The 18,511-nt window shown below is 34.2% G+C and overlaps 1 protein-coding gene across 7 annotated transcripts in view; it reads right to left on the bottom strand.

The window, feature by feature from the left end:
• Window positions 1-18,511, bottom strand: part of SWT1 (SWT1 RNA endoribonuclease homolog) — a 113,704-nt gene that overhangs the window by 10,255 nt on the left and 84,938 nt on the right. For all 7 annotated transcript variants that reach the window (XM_007166962.2, XM_007166964.2, XM_007166967.2 and 4 more), the window contains 2 exons: window positions 10,683-10,749; window positions 6,483-6,547 (listed from right to left, as the gene is read on the bottom strand). In XM_007166962.2, the coding sequence (XP_007167024.1) occupies window positions 6,483-6,547; window positions 10,683-10,749 (132 nt within the window). The remainder of the gene's footprint in view (window positions 1-6,482; window positions 6,548-10,682; window positions 10,750-18,511) is intronic.

The raw sequence follows: 18,511 nt of genomic DNA, 5'->3' as shown, positions 1-18,511 counted from the left end.
TACGTTACTAAATAACCAAGAGATCCCTGAAGAAATCAAAGAGGAAACCAAAAAATACCTAGAGATAAAAGACAACGAAAACACGATGATCCAAAACCTATGGGATGCAGCAAAAGCAGTTTTAAGAGGGAAGATTGTAGCAATACAAGCCTACCTCAAGAAACAAGAGAAATCTCAAAAAACCAATCTAACCTTACACCCAAAGGAACTAGAGAAAGAAAAACAAACAAAACCCAAAGTTAGTTGAAGGAAAGAAATCATAAAGATCAGAGCAGAAATAAATGAAATAGAAACAAAGAAAACAATGGCAAACATCAATAAAACTAAAAGCTGGTTCTTTGAGAAGATAAACAAAATTGATAAACCTTTAGCCAGACTCATCAAGAAAAAGAGGGAGAGGACTCAAATCAATAAAATTAGAAATGAAAAAGGAAAAGTTACAATGGACACCACAGAAATACAAAGCATCCTAAGAGACTACTACAAGCAACTCTATGCCAATAAAATGGACAATCTGGAAGAAATGGACAAATTCTTAGAAAGGTATAACCTTCCAAGACTGAACCAGGAAGAAACAGAAAATATGAACAGACCAATCACAAGTAATGAAACTGAGACGGTGATTAAAAATCTTCCAACAAACAGAAGTCCAGGACCAGATGGCTTCACAGGTGAATTCTATCAAACATTTAGAGAAGAGCTAACACCCATCCTTCTCAAACTCTTCCAAAAAACTGCAGAGGAAGGAACACTCTCAAACTCATTCTATGAGGCCACCATCACCCTGATACCAAAACCAGACAAAGAAAATTACAGACCAATATCACTGATGAATATAGATGCAAAAATCCTCAACAAAATACTAGCAAACAGAATCCAAAAACACATTAAAAGGATCATACACCATGATCAAGTGGGATTTATCCCAGGGATGCAAGGATTCTTCAATATATGCAAATCAATCAATGTGATACACCATATTAACAGATTGAAGAAGAAAAACAATATGATCATCTCAATAGATGCAGAAAAAGCTTTTGAGAAAATTCAACACCCACTTATAAAAAAACTCTCCAGAAAGTGGGCATAGAGGGAACCTACCTCAACATAATAAAGGCCATATACGACAAACCCACAGCAAACATCATTCTCAATGGTGAAAAACTGAAAGCATTTCCTCTAAGATCAGGAACAAGAAAAGGATGTCCACTCTAGCCACTATTATTCAACATACTTTGGCAAGTCCTAGCCACTGCAATCAGAGAAGTAAAAGAAATACAAACTGGAAAAGAAGAAGTAAAACTGGCACTGTTTGCAGACGACATGATACTATACAGAGAGAATCCTAAAGATGCCACCAGAAAACTACTAGAGCTAATCAATGAATATAGTAAAGTTGCAGGATACTAAATTAATGCACAGAAATCTCTTGCATTCCTATACACTAACAACAAAAGATCAGAAAGAGAAATTAAGGAAACAATCCCATTCACCATTGCAACAAAAATAATAAAATACCTAGGAATAAACCTACCTAAGGAGGTAAAAGACCAGTACTCAGAAAACTATAAGACACTGATGAAAGAAATCAAGATGACACAAACAGATGGAGAGATATACCATGTTCTTGGGTTGGAAGAATCAATATTGTGAAAATGACTATACTACCCAAAGCAATCTACAGATTCAATGCAATCCCTATCAAATTACCAGTGGCATTTTTTTTACAGAACTGGAACAAAAAATCTTAAAATTTGTATGGAGACACAAAAGACCCTGAACAGACAAAGCAGTCTTGTGGGAAGAAAACAGAGGTGGAGGAATCAAGACTCCCTGACTTCAGACTATACTACAAAGCTACAGTAATCAAGACAATACGGTACTGGCACAAAAACAAATATAGATCATTGGAACAGGAGAGAATGGCTAGAGAGGAACCCATGCACCTATGGTCAACTAATCTATGACAAAGGAGGCAAGGATACACAATGGAGAAAAGACAGTCTCTTCAATAAGTGGTGCTGGGAAAACTGGACAGCTACATGTAAAAGAATGAAATTAGAACACTCCCTAACACCATACACAAAAATAAACTCAAAATGCATTAAAGACCTAAATGTAAGACCGGACAGTATAAAACACTTAGAAGAAAATATAGGAAGAACACTCTTTGACGTAAATCACAGCATGATCTTTTTTGATCCACCTCCTAGAGTAATGGAAGTATAAACAAATGGGACCTAATGAAACTTAAAAGCTTTTGCAAAGCAAAGGAAACTACAAACAAGACAAAAAGACAACCCTCAGAATGGGAGAAAATATTTGCAAACGAATCAATGGACAAAGGATTAATCTCCAAAATATATAAACAGCTCATGCAGCTCAATATTAAAAAAACAAACAACCCAATCCAAAAATGGGCAGAAGACCTAAATAGACATTTCTCTAAAGAAGACATACAGATGGCCCAGAAGCACATGAAAAGCTGCTCAACATCATTAATTATTAGAGAAATGCAAATCAAGACTACAATGAGGTATCACCTCACACCAGTTAGAATGGGCATCATCAGAAAATCTACAAACAACAAATGCTGAAGAGGGTGTGGAGAAAAAGGAACCCTCTTGCACTGTTGGTGGGAATGTAAATTGATACAGCCACTATGGAGAACAGTATGGAGGTTCCTTAAAAAAACAGAAATAGAATTACCATAGGACTCAGCAATCCCACTACTGGGTATATACCCAGAGAAAACCGTAATTCAAAAAAGACACATGCACCCCAATGTTCATTGCAGCACTATTTACAATAGCCAGGTCATGGAAGCAACCTAAATGTCCATCGACAGACGAATGGATAAAGAAGATGTGGTACATATATACAATGGAATATGACTCAACCATAAGAAGGAACGAAATTGGGTCATTTGTAGAGATGTGGATGGATCTAGAGACTGTCATACAGAGTGAAGTAAGTCAGAAAGAGAAAAACAAATATTGTATATTAACGCATATATGTGGAACCTAGAAAAATGGTACAGATGAACTGGTTTGCAGGGCAGAAATGGAGACACAGATGTAGAGAACAAACGTATGGACACGAAGGGGGGAAAGTGGCAGGGGGTGGTGGTGGTAGGATGAATTGGGAGATTAGGATTGACATATATACACCAATATGTATAAAATAGATAACTAATAAGAACCTGCTGTATAAAAAAATAAATAAAATTCAAAAATTCAAAAAATAAATAAAAACAAAATAAGCCTTGATTCCCCATTCATACCATCTGAGAGGGTCCCTTTAAAGATGGAGGCTGATGGAAAATTTGAAAATGGCTATCACTTGTAGAATATATGACCACCATTATTGTATGTAATTTTTGTTTGTTTTTTGGCTGTCTTTCCTCCCCATCCACCAGCCCCCTTCCCCTCCTTTAACATGAGCTAAAGGCCAGAATGGTGTGATGGGAAAAAGAAAAGAAAAATTTTGGTAAAGCTAGTATTTTGATAAGAACCCTAAATACTTCTTTATACATTACTAGTTTCGAAAATAAACTACGAGAATCTTTGGGGAGAAGAATTTGTCAACAGATTATCAAGATCTTTTAAGATGTTCATATTCTAAAGAAATAGAAACATGGTCAAAGATTTCTGCAGATACTGAACACAGTATTACATAAAGTGGTTTAAAAATGGAAATATGGTCAATGTCCAACATTTAAGGAAATACTTAACTGAATCATGGTACATTTAGACAATGTAAGTATATATAGACATTAAAAATGATGCTTGTTGAGATTCTGGTTACAGAGGTGTGGGTTATTGAGGTTTGTTAAGTTGGAAAATAAATACTATACAGAACCATATATATACAGTATAATCTATATAAAAGTATATTAAAAAATGAAATTTATCTGCAATTTCTGCATTTTTATAAGCATGTATTATATTGATTACATAATAAATAAAATTTTTAAGTAAAAACAAACAGACAAACAAACAATATGGATCAATGGAACAGAACAGAGAGCCCAGAAATAAATCCACACACCAATGGACAATTAATCTTCTACAAAGGAGGCAAGAATATACAGTGGGGAAAAGACAGTCTCTTCAGCAAGTGGGGTTGGGAAAGTTGGACAGCTGCATGTAAACCAATGAAGCTAGAACACACCCTCACACCATACACAAAAATAAACTCAAAATAGCTTAAAGACTTAAATATAAGACAAGACACCATAAAACTCCTAGAAGAGAACATAGGCAAAACATTCTCTGACATAAATCGTAGCAATGTTTTCTTTGGTCAGTCTCCCAAGGCAACAGAAATAAAAGCAAATATAAACAAATGGGACCTAATCAAACTTGTAAGCTTTTGCACAGCAAAGGAAACCGTAAACAAAATGAAAAGATAACCTACAGAATGGGAGAAAATACTGGCAAATGATGCGACTGGCAACAGCTTACTTTCCAAAGTATACAAACAGCTCATACAACTCAACAACAACAAAAACAAACAACCCAATCGAAAAATGGGCAGAAGACCTAAATAGACATTTCTCCAAAGAAGACATACAGATGGCCAGTAGGCACATGAAAAGATGCTCATCATCCCCAATTATTAGAGAAATGCAAATCAAAACTACAATGAGGTACCATCTCACACCAGTCAGAATGGAAATGGGTGTGGAGAAAAGGGAACCCTTTTACACTGTTGGTGGGAATGTAAATTGGTGCAGCCACTGTGGAAAACAGTATGGAGGTTCTTCAAAAAACTAAAACTAGAGTTGCCATATGATCCAGCAATCCCACTCCTGGGCATACACCCAGACAAAGCTATAATTTGAAAAGATACATGCACCCCTGTGTTCACAGCAGTACTATTTACAATAGCCAAGACATGGATACAACCTAAATGTCCACTGACAGATGAATGGAGAAAGATGTGGTATACACACACACACACACACACACACACACACACACACACACACACACAATGGAATATTACTCAGCCATAAAAAAGAATGAAATAATGCCATTTGCAGCAACAGGGATGGACCTTTTAAGTGAAGTAAGTCAGAAAGACAAATACTGTATGATATCACTTACATGTGGCATCTAAAATATGACACAAATGAACATATCTTTGAAATAAAAACAGACTCACAGATACAGAGAACAGACTTGTGTTTGCCAAGGGGGAGACGGGGTGGGGGAGGGAAGGATTGGGAGTTGGGGGTTAGCAGATGCAAACTATTACATTTAGAATGGATAAACAACAAGGTCCTACCACATAGCACAGAGAACTATATTCGATATCCTGTGATAAACCATAATGGAAAAGAATAAGAAAAAGAATATATATATATATAGATGTATAACTGAGTCACTTTGCTGTACAGCAGAAATTAACACAACACTGTAAATCAACTGTACTTCAATAAAATTTTTTTTAAAACCCCAATATGGGTTGGGGGTTGGGGGCAGGGGTTATGGGACTGGAGGGCAACTCTGGAAGGGTTAAATGGGTACTTAATCCTCATGAATTTGTCTGCCTTGGCCCAGGATTGAAGGGCTTTACACCTATACCCTGTGCGTACAAGAATCAGATTTATACTACTTCCGCCTTCTTATTACAAGTGAATGCTATAAAACAAACCATATATATATATATATATATATATATATATACACGTATGTATCCCCACTAAGGAGAAAATGGGAGGGAGGCTACAAATAAAGGTGGGTAAAGGTCTACTTTATCAAATGAATGGCAGGCATCTGAGTATTCTTTATACCAGCTGTTCTTCAAAACATAGACTGGGGAATGTAGACTCTTTCAAAGGGTCTGCGAGGTCAAAGCTATTTCCGTAAGACTAAGACGTGATTTGCCTTTTGAATTCTCGTCCTTATGAGAGTGTACAACAGTTTTCCATAGATATGTAACACGGGATTATTGAGACTAAATGCAAAAGAAGCTATGAGAATCTACCTGTCTTCTATTAAGTCAGACATTAAGAAATTTGCAAAAATCTCTTACAATGCCATGCTTGTAAGTAATATTTTGTGTTTGGGAAAAATTATTTTCATAATTATGTTACCTATCATAACATGTAATTAGCTGTTATTTTTAAATGAATATTTTTAAATTTCTCAATTCTAATTTCTAATACAGTAAATATAGATAGATAAGACCCACATAAACAAAAGCTCTTAGGGGTCTTCAGTATTTTTTAAAAATATAAAAGAGCCTTGATGCCCCAAAGCTTGAGAACCACTTTAAAACTTAAACTTGCTATGTGCATACATACATACACACACAGCTCTTACGTATGTATGAAACATTTCATATTTAGAAAGGTTAAAAAAAATCATAGTTTAGTGAAGACGTAAAAAGAACCCTTCAGCACCACCACCAAGTGGTGCTATACATGGTAAAAGCGTGTTACACTGATATATCTACACACAGATATGACTTACCGATACTCAGCCTGTGAAACACAATCATAAAGTTCCTGGGCAGTAAATTTGACATTTTTATTTACCTGAAAAGAACCAAGATATAGCTATTTAAAATGCATATTAAGTCAAATGAGTGGTGAGAGCACAATTAGAATGGCCCATATTCTGAGGGAGCAGAATGTCAAGTTTCTAGTTTTTGCATAAAAAGGACTAAATAATAACAATTAGAAGATCAGTGACCATAATACTAACACTGAACTATGTGTAAAAATATTAGTCCTATTGTTACAACTTAATCTGTTCAGAGAACCAGAAGAAGTGAGATGGCCCTGGGGTTAGTGGGAATCTCAACAAAGCAGATGATCATTTTATACATCAAATGGACAGAAAAAAATGTGTAGTACATGAAACACTAAATTCTACCACTACTGGCTCTTATCAACAGATTCATGCATCAATTAGCCTAGCCCTAATGTACTTATTCAATATTTATTTTTCTGGGAAAAGTAAATAAGTTGTTGAAAAAATTTTTTTAACAGCTGTACTTAAAAGACTAGAGTAGATTTGGGGTCCCATAGGTAGACTACTGTAAGCAGAATCAGCCAGCTCTTGTTTATTTCATGAACAATAGAAATAATTCAAGCCGAAGGAATAAGTTAAATATTCAACTCTAACAACATTTGAATACTATGATTGACCCTCCTGAAAGTTATTACTGAATAACTTCCATTTAAACACTAAGGTTATAAACTGTGTGGAAAGATCTACCTGTTTAGGAAAAAGTCTGATTTATAGACATTTTCTAAAGAAATGTATTTTTCAGACTACTGAGGTCTAAGTATTTAAACTAATATGTTTAAGTTTATAAATATTACCATTCAGAGACAATTTACAACACTATAAATATAAAAGTCCTTCATCATACAAAAACTTGTTGTGGCACACATGTGGAGAACACACTGAAGGAATCCTGTTATTTCTTGAGACTTACCACTGATTTAGGCAGTATTCTACTTAAGTTGCAAGGAAGAATCTGGAAATTTGTAGAAGGAAATTCTTTTTATCAGATTACTCAAGATATAACCTAGTGTAAGTTTTTAGAAATTCTGTATTAGTGAAGGGAAACTAAATGAGACTATCTTCTATTCAATCTACTTTAAAAAATACTCAAGCTATTATTAGCCGTATGCAGTTTTTTGATGAAGAAAAATGTTCCTACCCAGATTTAATTAATACTACTTTAAAGATTTATATCATGAAAGTCTTCTATAGATTTTAGGGTTTTGCTTATTTGCAAAAGTTCTATGAGCTTCCTCAGTATTTTCATAAGGTCACCGTATTTGTATAGAAAATGTTCCATTCACTGAAGGTTAAAAACACATGGTTTTTAAATATAACATTTGAAATGTATATAATCCTAAATTTTCACTTAAAATTAGGATTATATATTTATATACAACTTAATGTTATTTAATTATACATAATATTTACTATTATATTTAATGATTTATGAAATTGGTGTATAATTGATCATGATTAATTTTTTAAGTACTTTATAATTTTTATTAAAAGAATCTTCCAAAAATGTTCTAAAATATACATGTAGAGCTAACTTATCGACCAGTCCAATTCCTATTTCTTTACATGTTCTGCCCTGGTCTCAAGGGCCTTTGACATTTTCACTATTGCCCCAACATGTTAGGACCTATAATGTATCCAAACTTAGGCCAGCAAATTTCAACAATCAACACTTCAGATCTTTGATCAGAAGGTGAATGGAATCATCTATTCTCTATCAACTGCTAAGAAAAATCAGCTGAAGAACTGATTTTGAACCTGATATAATATGAATACAAAATAGTTTTTGAAGCCATTAGTAGATTTTTAGCAGAAAGTATCTAGATTTATCTTTACTTTAAAAAACAATCATCCGCGTATATTTAGACACTTATCCCAGAACGTGGTGGAGTGTGTGAGGTGGCGCCAGGTTACAGCAGATGACGTACAAAGTAGGCAGGTAATCTACGACTAACAAAGGAACACTGAAACACAAAGTCATGACGTACATCACAGGCTCTAGCCTGAAATATACCATTTCATTCTATTCATTAATTTTGATACAAGACAGTTTAAATTACTCATATTGGGACAGTTTAAATTACGCTATGAAATATCATTTAATAATTCCCAGAAAACAAAGAGCTAAAAGATGCCTCCGTCAGTGAACGTTAGAGTTGTGACTGTAAATGGATTACGGGATTGGTGTCGTTAATTCTTAGCTGTACTATTTACAGTGAATGCCAAATATCAGAAATGACTATATTATTTTTAATTCTTAAAAAATCAAGATCAGAAGGCAAAAGTTAAGTATAAAAATAGCCAAACATCTTAAAAAATTTAAATGGTTGTTATCACTGTTTATGATGTGAGACAAATATATCCAATGTAGTAACTGATATTGGGGAGGAAGTTCTGCTACGAGAAATACTTTAAAAATTTGGGACTCAGATCCACATATTCTTATAAATAGCAAGTTGGGTATTTTCTCCTAATGCTCTCAGCAACAGAAAGCACTAAATCCAACGAAGACCTATATATCAGATTTTTTCAGGATATGTGATTTTAAAATTGTCCCCATTGTTTCCACAAATATATTTTTATTGAATTTGAAATTCAGAAAGTATAATGAAATAATTATTTCACTGAATCATCTCAAAAGAGATGATTTAAAAAGTACATGTAGGGCTTCCCTGGTGGCGCAGTGGTTGAGAATCTGCCTGCTAATGCAGGGGACACGGGTTCGAGCCCTGGTCTGGGAAGATCCCACATGCCGCGGAGCGGCTGGGCCCGTGAGCCACAACTACTGAGCCTGCGCGTCTGGAGCCTGTGCCCCGCAGCGGGAGGGGCCGCGATAGTGAAAGGCCCGCGCACCGCGATGAAGAGCGGTCCCCGCACCGCGATGAAGAGTGGCCCCCACTTGCCGTAACCAGAGAAAGCCCTCGCACGAACCGAAGACCCAACACAGCCAAAAATAAATAAATAAATAAATAAATAAAGTAGCTATAAAATTAAAAAAAAAAAAAAAAAAAAAGTACATGTAACTTTTAAAAAGTACATGTAAACAACCACTCTTTCCTTAAATAAAGTAAGTAACACTTATTGAACACTTACTCTGTGCTTGGTACTGTTTGGAGCACTTTATATATATTAAGTTATTTAGTCTTTAAAGAATAGCTGTAATTTATCTACTTATGTTATTCCCATTTTACAGATGAGGCAACTGAGGCAAAGAGAATTAAATAACTCATCTAAGATCATACAGTTAATAGGCGGCAGAAACCAACATTCGAACATGAGTAGTTTGACTTCAGAGTCTGTGTTCTTAGTCACTAGGTTCTTAATGTAAGATGTGGCATAAAAAAGTTAAATAAAGAGCTAACCAGGAATAAAAGTGAAGAAATATATTTAAAGAAGTTTGACTCCATAAGAAAAGTGACACCTGAAAATATGTCATATTCCTTTATTTAGAGTATTTTAAAAATTAAACACACACACACTTAAAAAGAAAGAATATATGGGCACATGGGTAAAGAACTTCAGGCAAATAAAAACTGAAGATCAACAGAATACTTTCCTTGGATCAACAAGGGTAAGAAAAGCATGCAGATTAATTTACAAAATAGACTGGAGCCTCACCAGAACTTTAATTCCAGGGTCTATGCTGCTGCTATGGAGGAAACTAAATTATAGCTTTCTTTTTCAGTAATCAGTAGTTCTCAACCGGAGGTGGTTCTTCCTCCCTAAGGGCCATCTTGGTATGTGAGTGGGGTGCGGTGGGAAGATATTTTTGCTTGTCACACTGACTGGGGGAGCTACTGGCATTTAGTATCTGAGGAGCAGAGATGTTAAAGCATCCTGCAACGTTCCACACAATGAAGAAATGACCTGTCCAAAATGCCAACAGCACCCCTGATGAGAAACAATTCTGTGTTGGAGAAAGTGTATTATAGGTCTCTACTGTATGTTTTTACTTACAGAATGAAAAAAAAAAACAAAAACAAAAACTGACTGTCACTGGCAAACTTCTGTGGCATTCAAGAATTTAAAGCAAATATCAATTAAATAGCATTTGATTACATTTTAGAACACCTATGTTTGTTTATATTAAAGCTTGACTATAATGGAAATATGATAAACATTTAAAAATATTTCTCCTACCTCATACTTGATTAGGAAGTTATAGAGGGTCTCAACATCTTGATAATTACTATTGGGTGCCAAAATCCTAAAAAATAAAATAAAAACAAAGGAGGGGGAATGAATGATTTAAGAAAAAACAATACCTTGAACTTTTTTCCCAGCACATGTTCATACTGTGAGAGATACCTTATTGTATAATAAGCTTATTAAAATGTTTACAACCTTTTGGGGGTTTTATTTATCAATTACAGTTATAAAACCATGAGCTTACTTCAACAAATATCGATTATCAATTGATATCAAATATCAAATTATTAAAAGATTTTTGTTTACTTATATTAATATTTACATCATCAGTTAATCAACAACCATTAGCATTCTAACATGAAATTATAGTTCACATTTTGAGTTACAATGATATAGATTTTTCAAAAGGTAGGTAGAAATGTAAAGTACCTTTACACTCCTTATCTTTTAAGCTGCAGATAAAGCTTAAAGATTTTCCACAAAAATGTGCAACCAATCCAAGTGGACAAATGATATAAACTATCAAACACATAAAAAAAAATCCTAATAAAGATTCTGTGACTAAATTCAAATAATACTGTTTGAACTAACAGCGTAGCAGTTGATGAAAAAGCATTAGTAATCAGACTATGTCAGGTGTTAGAAATAACACTGACTCATAAAAATAACATAAAAACATAAAATGGAAACAAGAAATAAAAAGGAAATGGAAGACCATGTTTCTCCCTCTAGCGGTAAAGTATTAATTCTCATTTTCTTATACTAAGTATTTTTTTAATTCTTTCAAGATGAATTTTTTTCTTTTGAAAAAAGGGAAAGAAAAGGGAAGCAGTCCTTTCATTATGGTAAAGTGGTTAAGAGCAATGTCTGCCCGGGTTCTGTGTTCTTGAGTGAGTTCTGTGCAACTTATTTTCCTTATCTGCTAAATGAGGATGGTGATAGTCTTTACTTCATAGGATTATAGTGAGAATTAAACAAGTTACTGTAAAGTCTTTATAACAGTGTCTGATATACAGCAAGTACTATATATATGTATATATGAAATAGTAACAATAACAACTATTACCATCTAATGCCTAATAGTTTCAAGCCACAGAATAAGTGCATGATGATTTAACGAATGAGAAATCAATCCACCCCAATTAATTCTTAAATTCCAAGTGCCTTTTAATTACAACAGTGTCTCTAGGTTCTCACATCCTTGCCAATGCTTGATGCTGTCAGATATTAGAGTTAACTGATCTCAATAGACTTAATTAGATCTTTAAACAAGTTGGCCCTCATCAGACTTGTGGGAGAGCTTTTATAAATAATTTCTCAGGATATAGTCAAATTTTTAAATGGGTCATAGTCTTTTGGAGGAGACACATACAGAATATCTTTAAGAACATACAAATATCTGCCTATGGGTTTTCCCTGGAGGTCCAGTGGTTTAAGACTCTGTGCTCCCAATGCAAGGGGCACGGGTCTGATCCCTGGTTGGGGAGCTAAGATCCCGCATGCCTCACGGTGCAGCCAAAAAAAAAACAAAAAAAAAATAACAAAAAAAAAATCTGCCTAAAAATGTTTCATAGAAAAAATTATTCTCCCAACAAGTAATTTTAAGACACAATCTCAATACCGAAAAAAAGAAAGAAAAAACAAGAGGATAAATACATTGGAGAGGGTCCATAAATAATTTGTTCTCAAATATGAGAACAAAGCTATATAGATAAGCTAAACCAATCTTCTAGAAAAGCAATGGAAAAATAGTGTGTTCCAACTTTGTAACCTAGTGGAAACAAACTATAAGCAATGTAGAATAATTTACACCCATTCTTTTTTATAGCTTTGGAAATAATCCAAACTGTCCATAAAGAGGGTAAAAAAAATAGATAAAACAAGATGTTTTATAAGAGAGCCTTATACATTTCAAGCAAAGTACACTCTTTGCCAGAGAATAAAGTTAACATTTCTCTGTCCTGAAACACTTTGCAGAAAAGCTAGTTTTAGGTAAAACAGTCATTTATCTATAGCAACAAGTCATAGCCATAGTATGAAATAAAGAAAACAATTACATCATCCTAGTTTTCCAATTAGCAAAAATTGAAAAAATTTTAAACTCCCAGCATGGTTTTATTTTTTTAACAGTTTTACTGAGGTACAGTTTACATACATAAAATTCACTCATTTTAACAATTCAATTATTTTTATAAATAAATTTACTGAGATGTACAATGATGTACACTGTACAAACTTAAATACTTGATTTGAAAAAATTATCACAGAATTATATTCTAATGAAAAAAGGCTTATTGGGATGTCAGCATCATTCACAAATATATTACTATTATAATCAGAATAAAATTGTACATGTTATTTTTTAAAACAAGGATACACATTATAGGATTTGTTATAAAATTTGCTACTCTTAAAAATGTTTTGATTCACTGTACAGTAGAAACACAGCACTGTAAAACAACTACTATACCCCAATTAAAAGAAAAATGTTTTGAGGTAAATTGAGCCCCAAGGAGACTAGACAATATTTATGAAAATACACTCAATTTAGGGTTGAATTTAGACTTCATTATGTCCAATGAACTATGAGTTTATGAGAATGGAATTTGGCCTGGTATAAACAAAAACTGCCAACTTTTACTAACTAGAAGTACAGCTTGTTGAAAATACACAAAAAATGAAATGGAGGAAAATGGTTTATGGACTTTCATGCCTTAGTAATTCCCCACACAAAAATTCTTGAGAGGTCAGCCTTCTCTAAAGCTTTCTCATTTATTTTTAAAATACCAGCACAAAGACAAAAGACTCTTAGTATGAAAGTCCTAAAATTACCCTTCAATGGCAACTTTTAAAAAGAATAATAGAAAGAATTAGCCCTTAGAGAAAATGGCCATTTTTTAATTTATAAATATATCCACATCTGTTTTTCAAGAGAAATTCATAACAATCAATAAGTATATATCAAATGCATACTATTTTCTCAAATGTATATGATACTAAGAGCTATGGAATACAAAAGAAAATTAAAAGACATGGTTGCCTATCTTCAAGTTGTTATAATCTTGAAATTTCACTTTAGAATTTTGGAATCAGAATTAGGAAATAGACTGAAGTAGGATTTAATCTGCAGCTCGCAGATTATTTACAAACCAAGTTGATCAAGTTACCTACTTTTCTGTACCCCAGCTCCTCACCTGTGAAATGAGGAGAAAGTAGTATTTACTGAATAAGGTTATTATATGAAGTAAATAAAATAATGTATGTAAAATACAAAAATGTTTATTAGCACAATGCCTGGCACATGTCAATAAATATTAGGTGCTATGAAAACCAGTTTTCAGATGTAGAAACCAAGGCTCAAGGTTGTAAAAAACTTGCCCAAGATTACAGAGTTGTGGTAGGTACCTAAATCTCTATTGGTTTGACTCTGGAGTCCATGCGTTTTCCACTAACAAAAAAGGATAACCCTCACATCTTCTTGCCTTAAATGATCTTATGAAATCAAATGAAATAAAGTTCTTTAAAATCTTTTAAGAATTTCATATGTAAGCAGAAAAAACCTCTTTAATTTGCCTTGTATTAAATGCTTCTGGCAAACTATTCTGTGTATGTTCAAACACCAAATCTTTGTAGTTGTTATATCTTTTTCAAAACCACAAAGGCAGTCAGTAGCAGAACCAACAAGCCCTGACTCTTAACCACATAAGCACTTTGAGTTTTCTATTTATTTACGAGCAATTAACATTAAGTAAGCAACATGTTAATCTGAGTTAAACAAATTTCATTTCCATCTCATCAATATTAGATAAATATCAATGTATCTCATCAAGAAAAAAAGACTATGCTACTCAAAAATTTAAAAAAGAAACAAAAGTTAATATAATCTGACTAAAATTAAAAAATCAAATAATGCGTTAAAATGGACTAATTTTTAAATAAGGATTTTAAAAATTCAAATAAAACTTTTCTCCTATATAGGAGAAATAAAGCATCAGACTCAGGAGTGGGGAAATAAGTCTAGAATATTTAAGTTTAATATCTAATTCTAGAAATTCAAAAGAAGAGAGAGCATATTCTTGGATATTTATAAATCTTAACTTACATCCCACAGAACTGAATAAATTATGTTCCCTGCTGGCAAGGCAGTTTCACATTAATATAATATTTTAAATAGATTTTCATGTTTGAAGAAAATTAAAAATAAGTTTAAAAACTAATTATATGACTTATTTTACTTAGCATACTGGACAAATTTTTAGAAAGGTATAACCTTCCAAGACTGAACCAGGAAGAAACAGAAAATATGAACAGACCAATCACAAGTAATGAAATTGAAACTGTGATTAAAAATCTTCCAACAAACAAAAGTCCAGGACCAGATGGCTTCACAGGTGAATTCTATCAAACATTAAGAGAAGAGCTAACACCTACCCTTCTCAAACTCTTCTAAAAAATTGCAGAGGAAGGAACACTCCCAAACTCGGTCTATGAGGCCACCATCACCCTGATACCAAAACCAGACAAAGACATTACAAAAAAAAGAAAATTACAGACCAATATCACTGATGAATATAGATGCAAAACTCCTCAACAAAATACTAGCAAACAGAATCCAACAACACATTAAAAGGATCATACACCACGATCAAGTGGGATTTATCCCAGGGATGCAAGGATTCTTCAATATACGCAAATCAATCAGTGTGATACACCATATAAACAAATTGAAGAATAAAAACCATATGATCATCTCAATAGATGCAGAAAAAGCTTTTGACAAAATTCAACACCCATTTATGATAAAAACTCTCATCAATATTAGATAAATAAAGTGGGCATAGAGGGAACCTACCTCAACATAATAAAGGCTATATATGACAAACCCACAGCAAACATCATTCTCAATGGTGAAAAACTGAAAGCATTTCCTCTAAAATCAGGAACGAGACAAGGATGTCCACTCTCACCACTATTATTCAACATAGTTCTGGAAGTCCTAGCCACAGCAATCAGAGAAGAAAAAGAAATAAAAGGAATACAAATTGGAAAAGAAGAAGTAAAACTGTCACTGTTTGCGGATGACATGATACTATACATAGAGAATCCTAAAACTGCCACCAGAAAACTGCTAGAGCTAATTAATGAATATGGTAAAGTTGCAGGATACAAAATTAATGCACAGAAATCTCTTGCATTCCTATACACTAATGATGAAAAATCTGAAAGAGAAATTATGGAAACACTCCCATTTACCATTGCAACAAAAAGAATAAAATACCTAGGAATAAACCTACCTAGGGAGACAAAAGACCTGTATGCAGAAAACTATAAGACACTGATGAAAGAAATTAAAGATGATACCAACAGGTGGAGAGATATACCATGTTCTTGGATTGGAAGAATCAACATTGTGAAAATGAGTATACTACCCAAAGCAATCTACAGATTCAATGCAATCCCTATCAAATTACCAATGGCATTTTTTACGGAGCTAGAACAAATCATCTTAAAATTTGTATGGAGACACAAAAGACTCCGAATAGCCAAAGCAGTCTTGAGGGAAAAAAACGGAGCTGGAGGAATCAGACTCCCTGACTTCAGACTATACTACAAAGCTACAGTAATCAAGACAATATGGTACTGGCACAAAAACAGAAACATAGATCAATGGAACAAGATAGAAAGCCCAGAGATTAACCCACGCACCTATGGTCAACTAATCTATGACAAAGGAGGCAAAGATAGACAATGGAGAAAAGACAGTCTCTTCAATAAGTGGTGCTGGGAAAACTGGACAGCTACATGTAAAAGAATGAAATTAGAATACTCCCTAACACCATACACAAAAATAAACTCAAAATGGATTAGAAACCTAAATATAAGACCAGACACTATAAAACTCTTGGAGGAAAACATAGGAAGAACACTCTTTGACATAAATCACAGCAAGATCTTTTTTGATCCACCTCCTAGAGTAATGGAAATAAAAACAAAAATAAACAAATGGGACCTAATGAAACTTAAAAGCTTTTGCACAGCAAAGGAAACCATAAACAAGACAAAAAGACAACCCTCAGAATGGGAGAAAATATTTGCAAGCGAATCAACGGACAAAGGATTAATCTCCAAAATATATAAACAGCTCATGCAGCTCAATATTAAAGAAACAAACACCTCAATCCAAAAATGGGCAGAAGACCTAAATAGACATTTCTCCAAAGAAGACATACAGATGGCCACGAAGCACATGAAAAGATGCTCAACATCACTAATTATTAGAGAAATGCAAATCAAAACTACACTGAGGTATCACCTCACTCCTGTTAGAATGGGCATCATCAGAAAATCTACAAACAACAAATGCTGGAGAGGGTGTGGAGAAAAGGGAACCCTCTTGCACTGTTGGTGGGAATGTAAATTGATACAGCCACTATGGAGAACAATATGGAGGTTCCTTAAAAAACTAAAAATAGAATTACCATATGACCCAGCAATCCCACTACTGGGCATATACCCAGAGAAAACCGTAATTCAAAAAGACAAATGTGGGCTTCCCTGGTGGCGCAGTGGTTGAGAATCCGCCTGCCAATGCAGGGGACATGGGTTCGAGCCCTGGTCTGGGAAGATCCCACATGCCGTGGAGCAACTGGGCCCGTGAGCCACAACTACTGAGCCTGAGCGTCTGGAGCCTCTGCTCCGCAGCAAGAGAGGCCGTGATAGTGAGAGGCCCGCGCACCGCGATGAAGAGTGGCCCCCACTCGCCGCAACTGGAGAAAGCCCTCACACAGAAACGAAGACCCAACACAGCCAAAAATAAAAAAAAAAAAAATAATAAAAAAATAAAAAATAAATAAATAAATAAATAAAATAAATTAAACCTGCACTTAAAAAAAAAAAAAAAAGACACATGCACCCGAATGTTCATTGCAGCACTATTTACAATAGCCAGGTCATGGAAGCAACCTAAATGCCCATCAACAGACGAATGGATAAAGAAGTTGTGGTACATATATACAATGGAATATTACTCAGCCATAAAAAGGAACGAAATTGAGTCATTTGTTGAGAAGTGGATGGATCTAGAGACTGTCATACAGAGTGAAGTAAGTCAGAAAGAGAAAAACAAATATCGTATATTAATGCATGTATGTGGAACCTAGAAAAATGGTACAGATGAGCCGGTTTGCAGGGCAGAAGTTGAGACACAGATGTAGAGAACAAATGTATGGACACCAAGGGGGGAAAACTACGGTGGGGTGGGGATGGTGGTGTGCTGAATTGGGCGATTGGGATTGACATGTATACACTGATGTGTATAAAATTGATGCCTAATAAGAACCTGCAGTATAAAAAAACAAACAAACAAAACAACTAATACTAAACTTTCATTGGGTTATTTGTATGGAAATATGTTAATATAAATGTTTCAGACATTACATGAAAAAAAAAAACTAATTATATGACTTATTTTACTTAGCATACTGTCCTCAGGGTTCATCCATGTTATAGCATGTCAGAATTTCCTTCCTTTTTAAGGCTGAATAATATTCCATTGTTATCCATATACCGCATTTTGCTTATCTATTCCTCTGTTGACAGACCCTTGAGTTACTTTCATGTTTTACTTACTGTGAATAATGCTGCTATGAACATAGGTATGTAAATATCTCTTTGACACTATAATTGCAGAACCAGCCGAAACTGGCCCTGTCCTGTATCTAACAAGATACTGAGTTGTTTTTCAGAGACAACAAAACAAAACCACAAGTCATGCAGCCGAAGCACATGCAGAAGAGAAAATTTTGACCTCAAATAACACC

This window comes from Balaenoptera acutorostrata, chromosome 1, assembly GCF_949987535.1.
Source record: "Balaenoptera acutorostrata chromosome 1, mBalAcu1.1, whole genome shotgun sequence".
In the NCBI taxonomy this organism is placed as follows: domain Eukaryota; kingdom Metazoa; phylum Chordata; class Mammalia; order Artiodactyla; family Balaenopteridae; genus Balaenoptera; species Balaenoptera acutorostrata.
The sequence above is the reverse complement of the archived record's forward strand: the minus strand, read 5'-3'. Positions and strand labels throughout refer to the sequence as shown.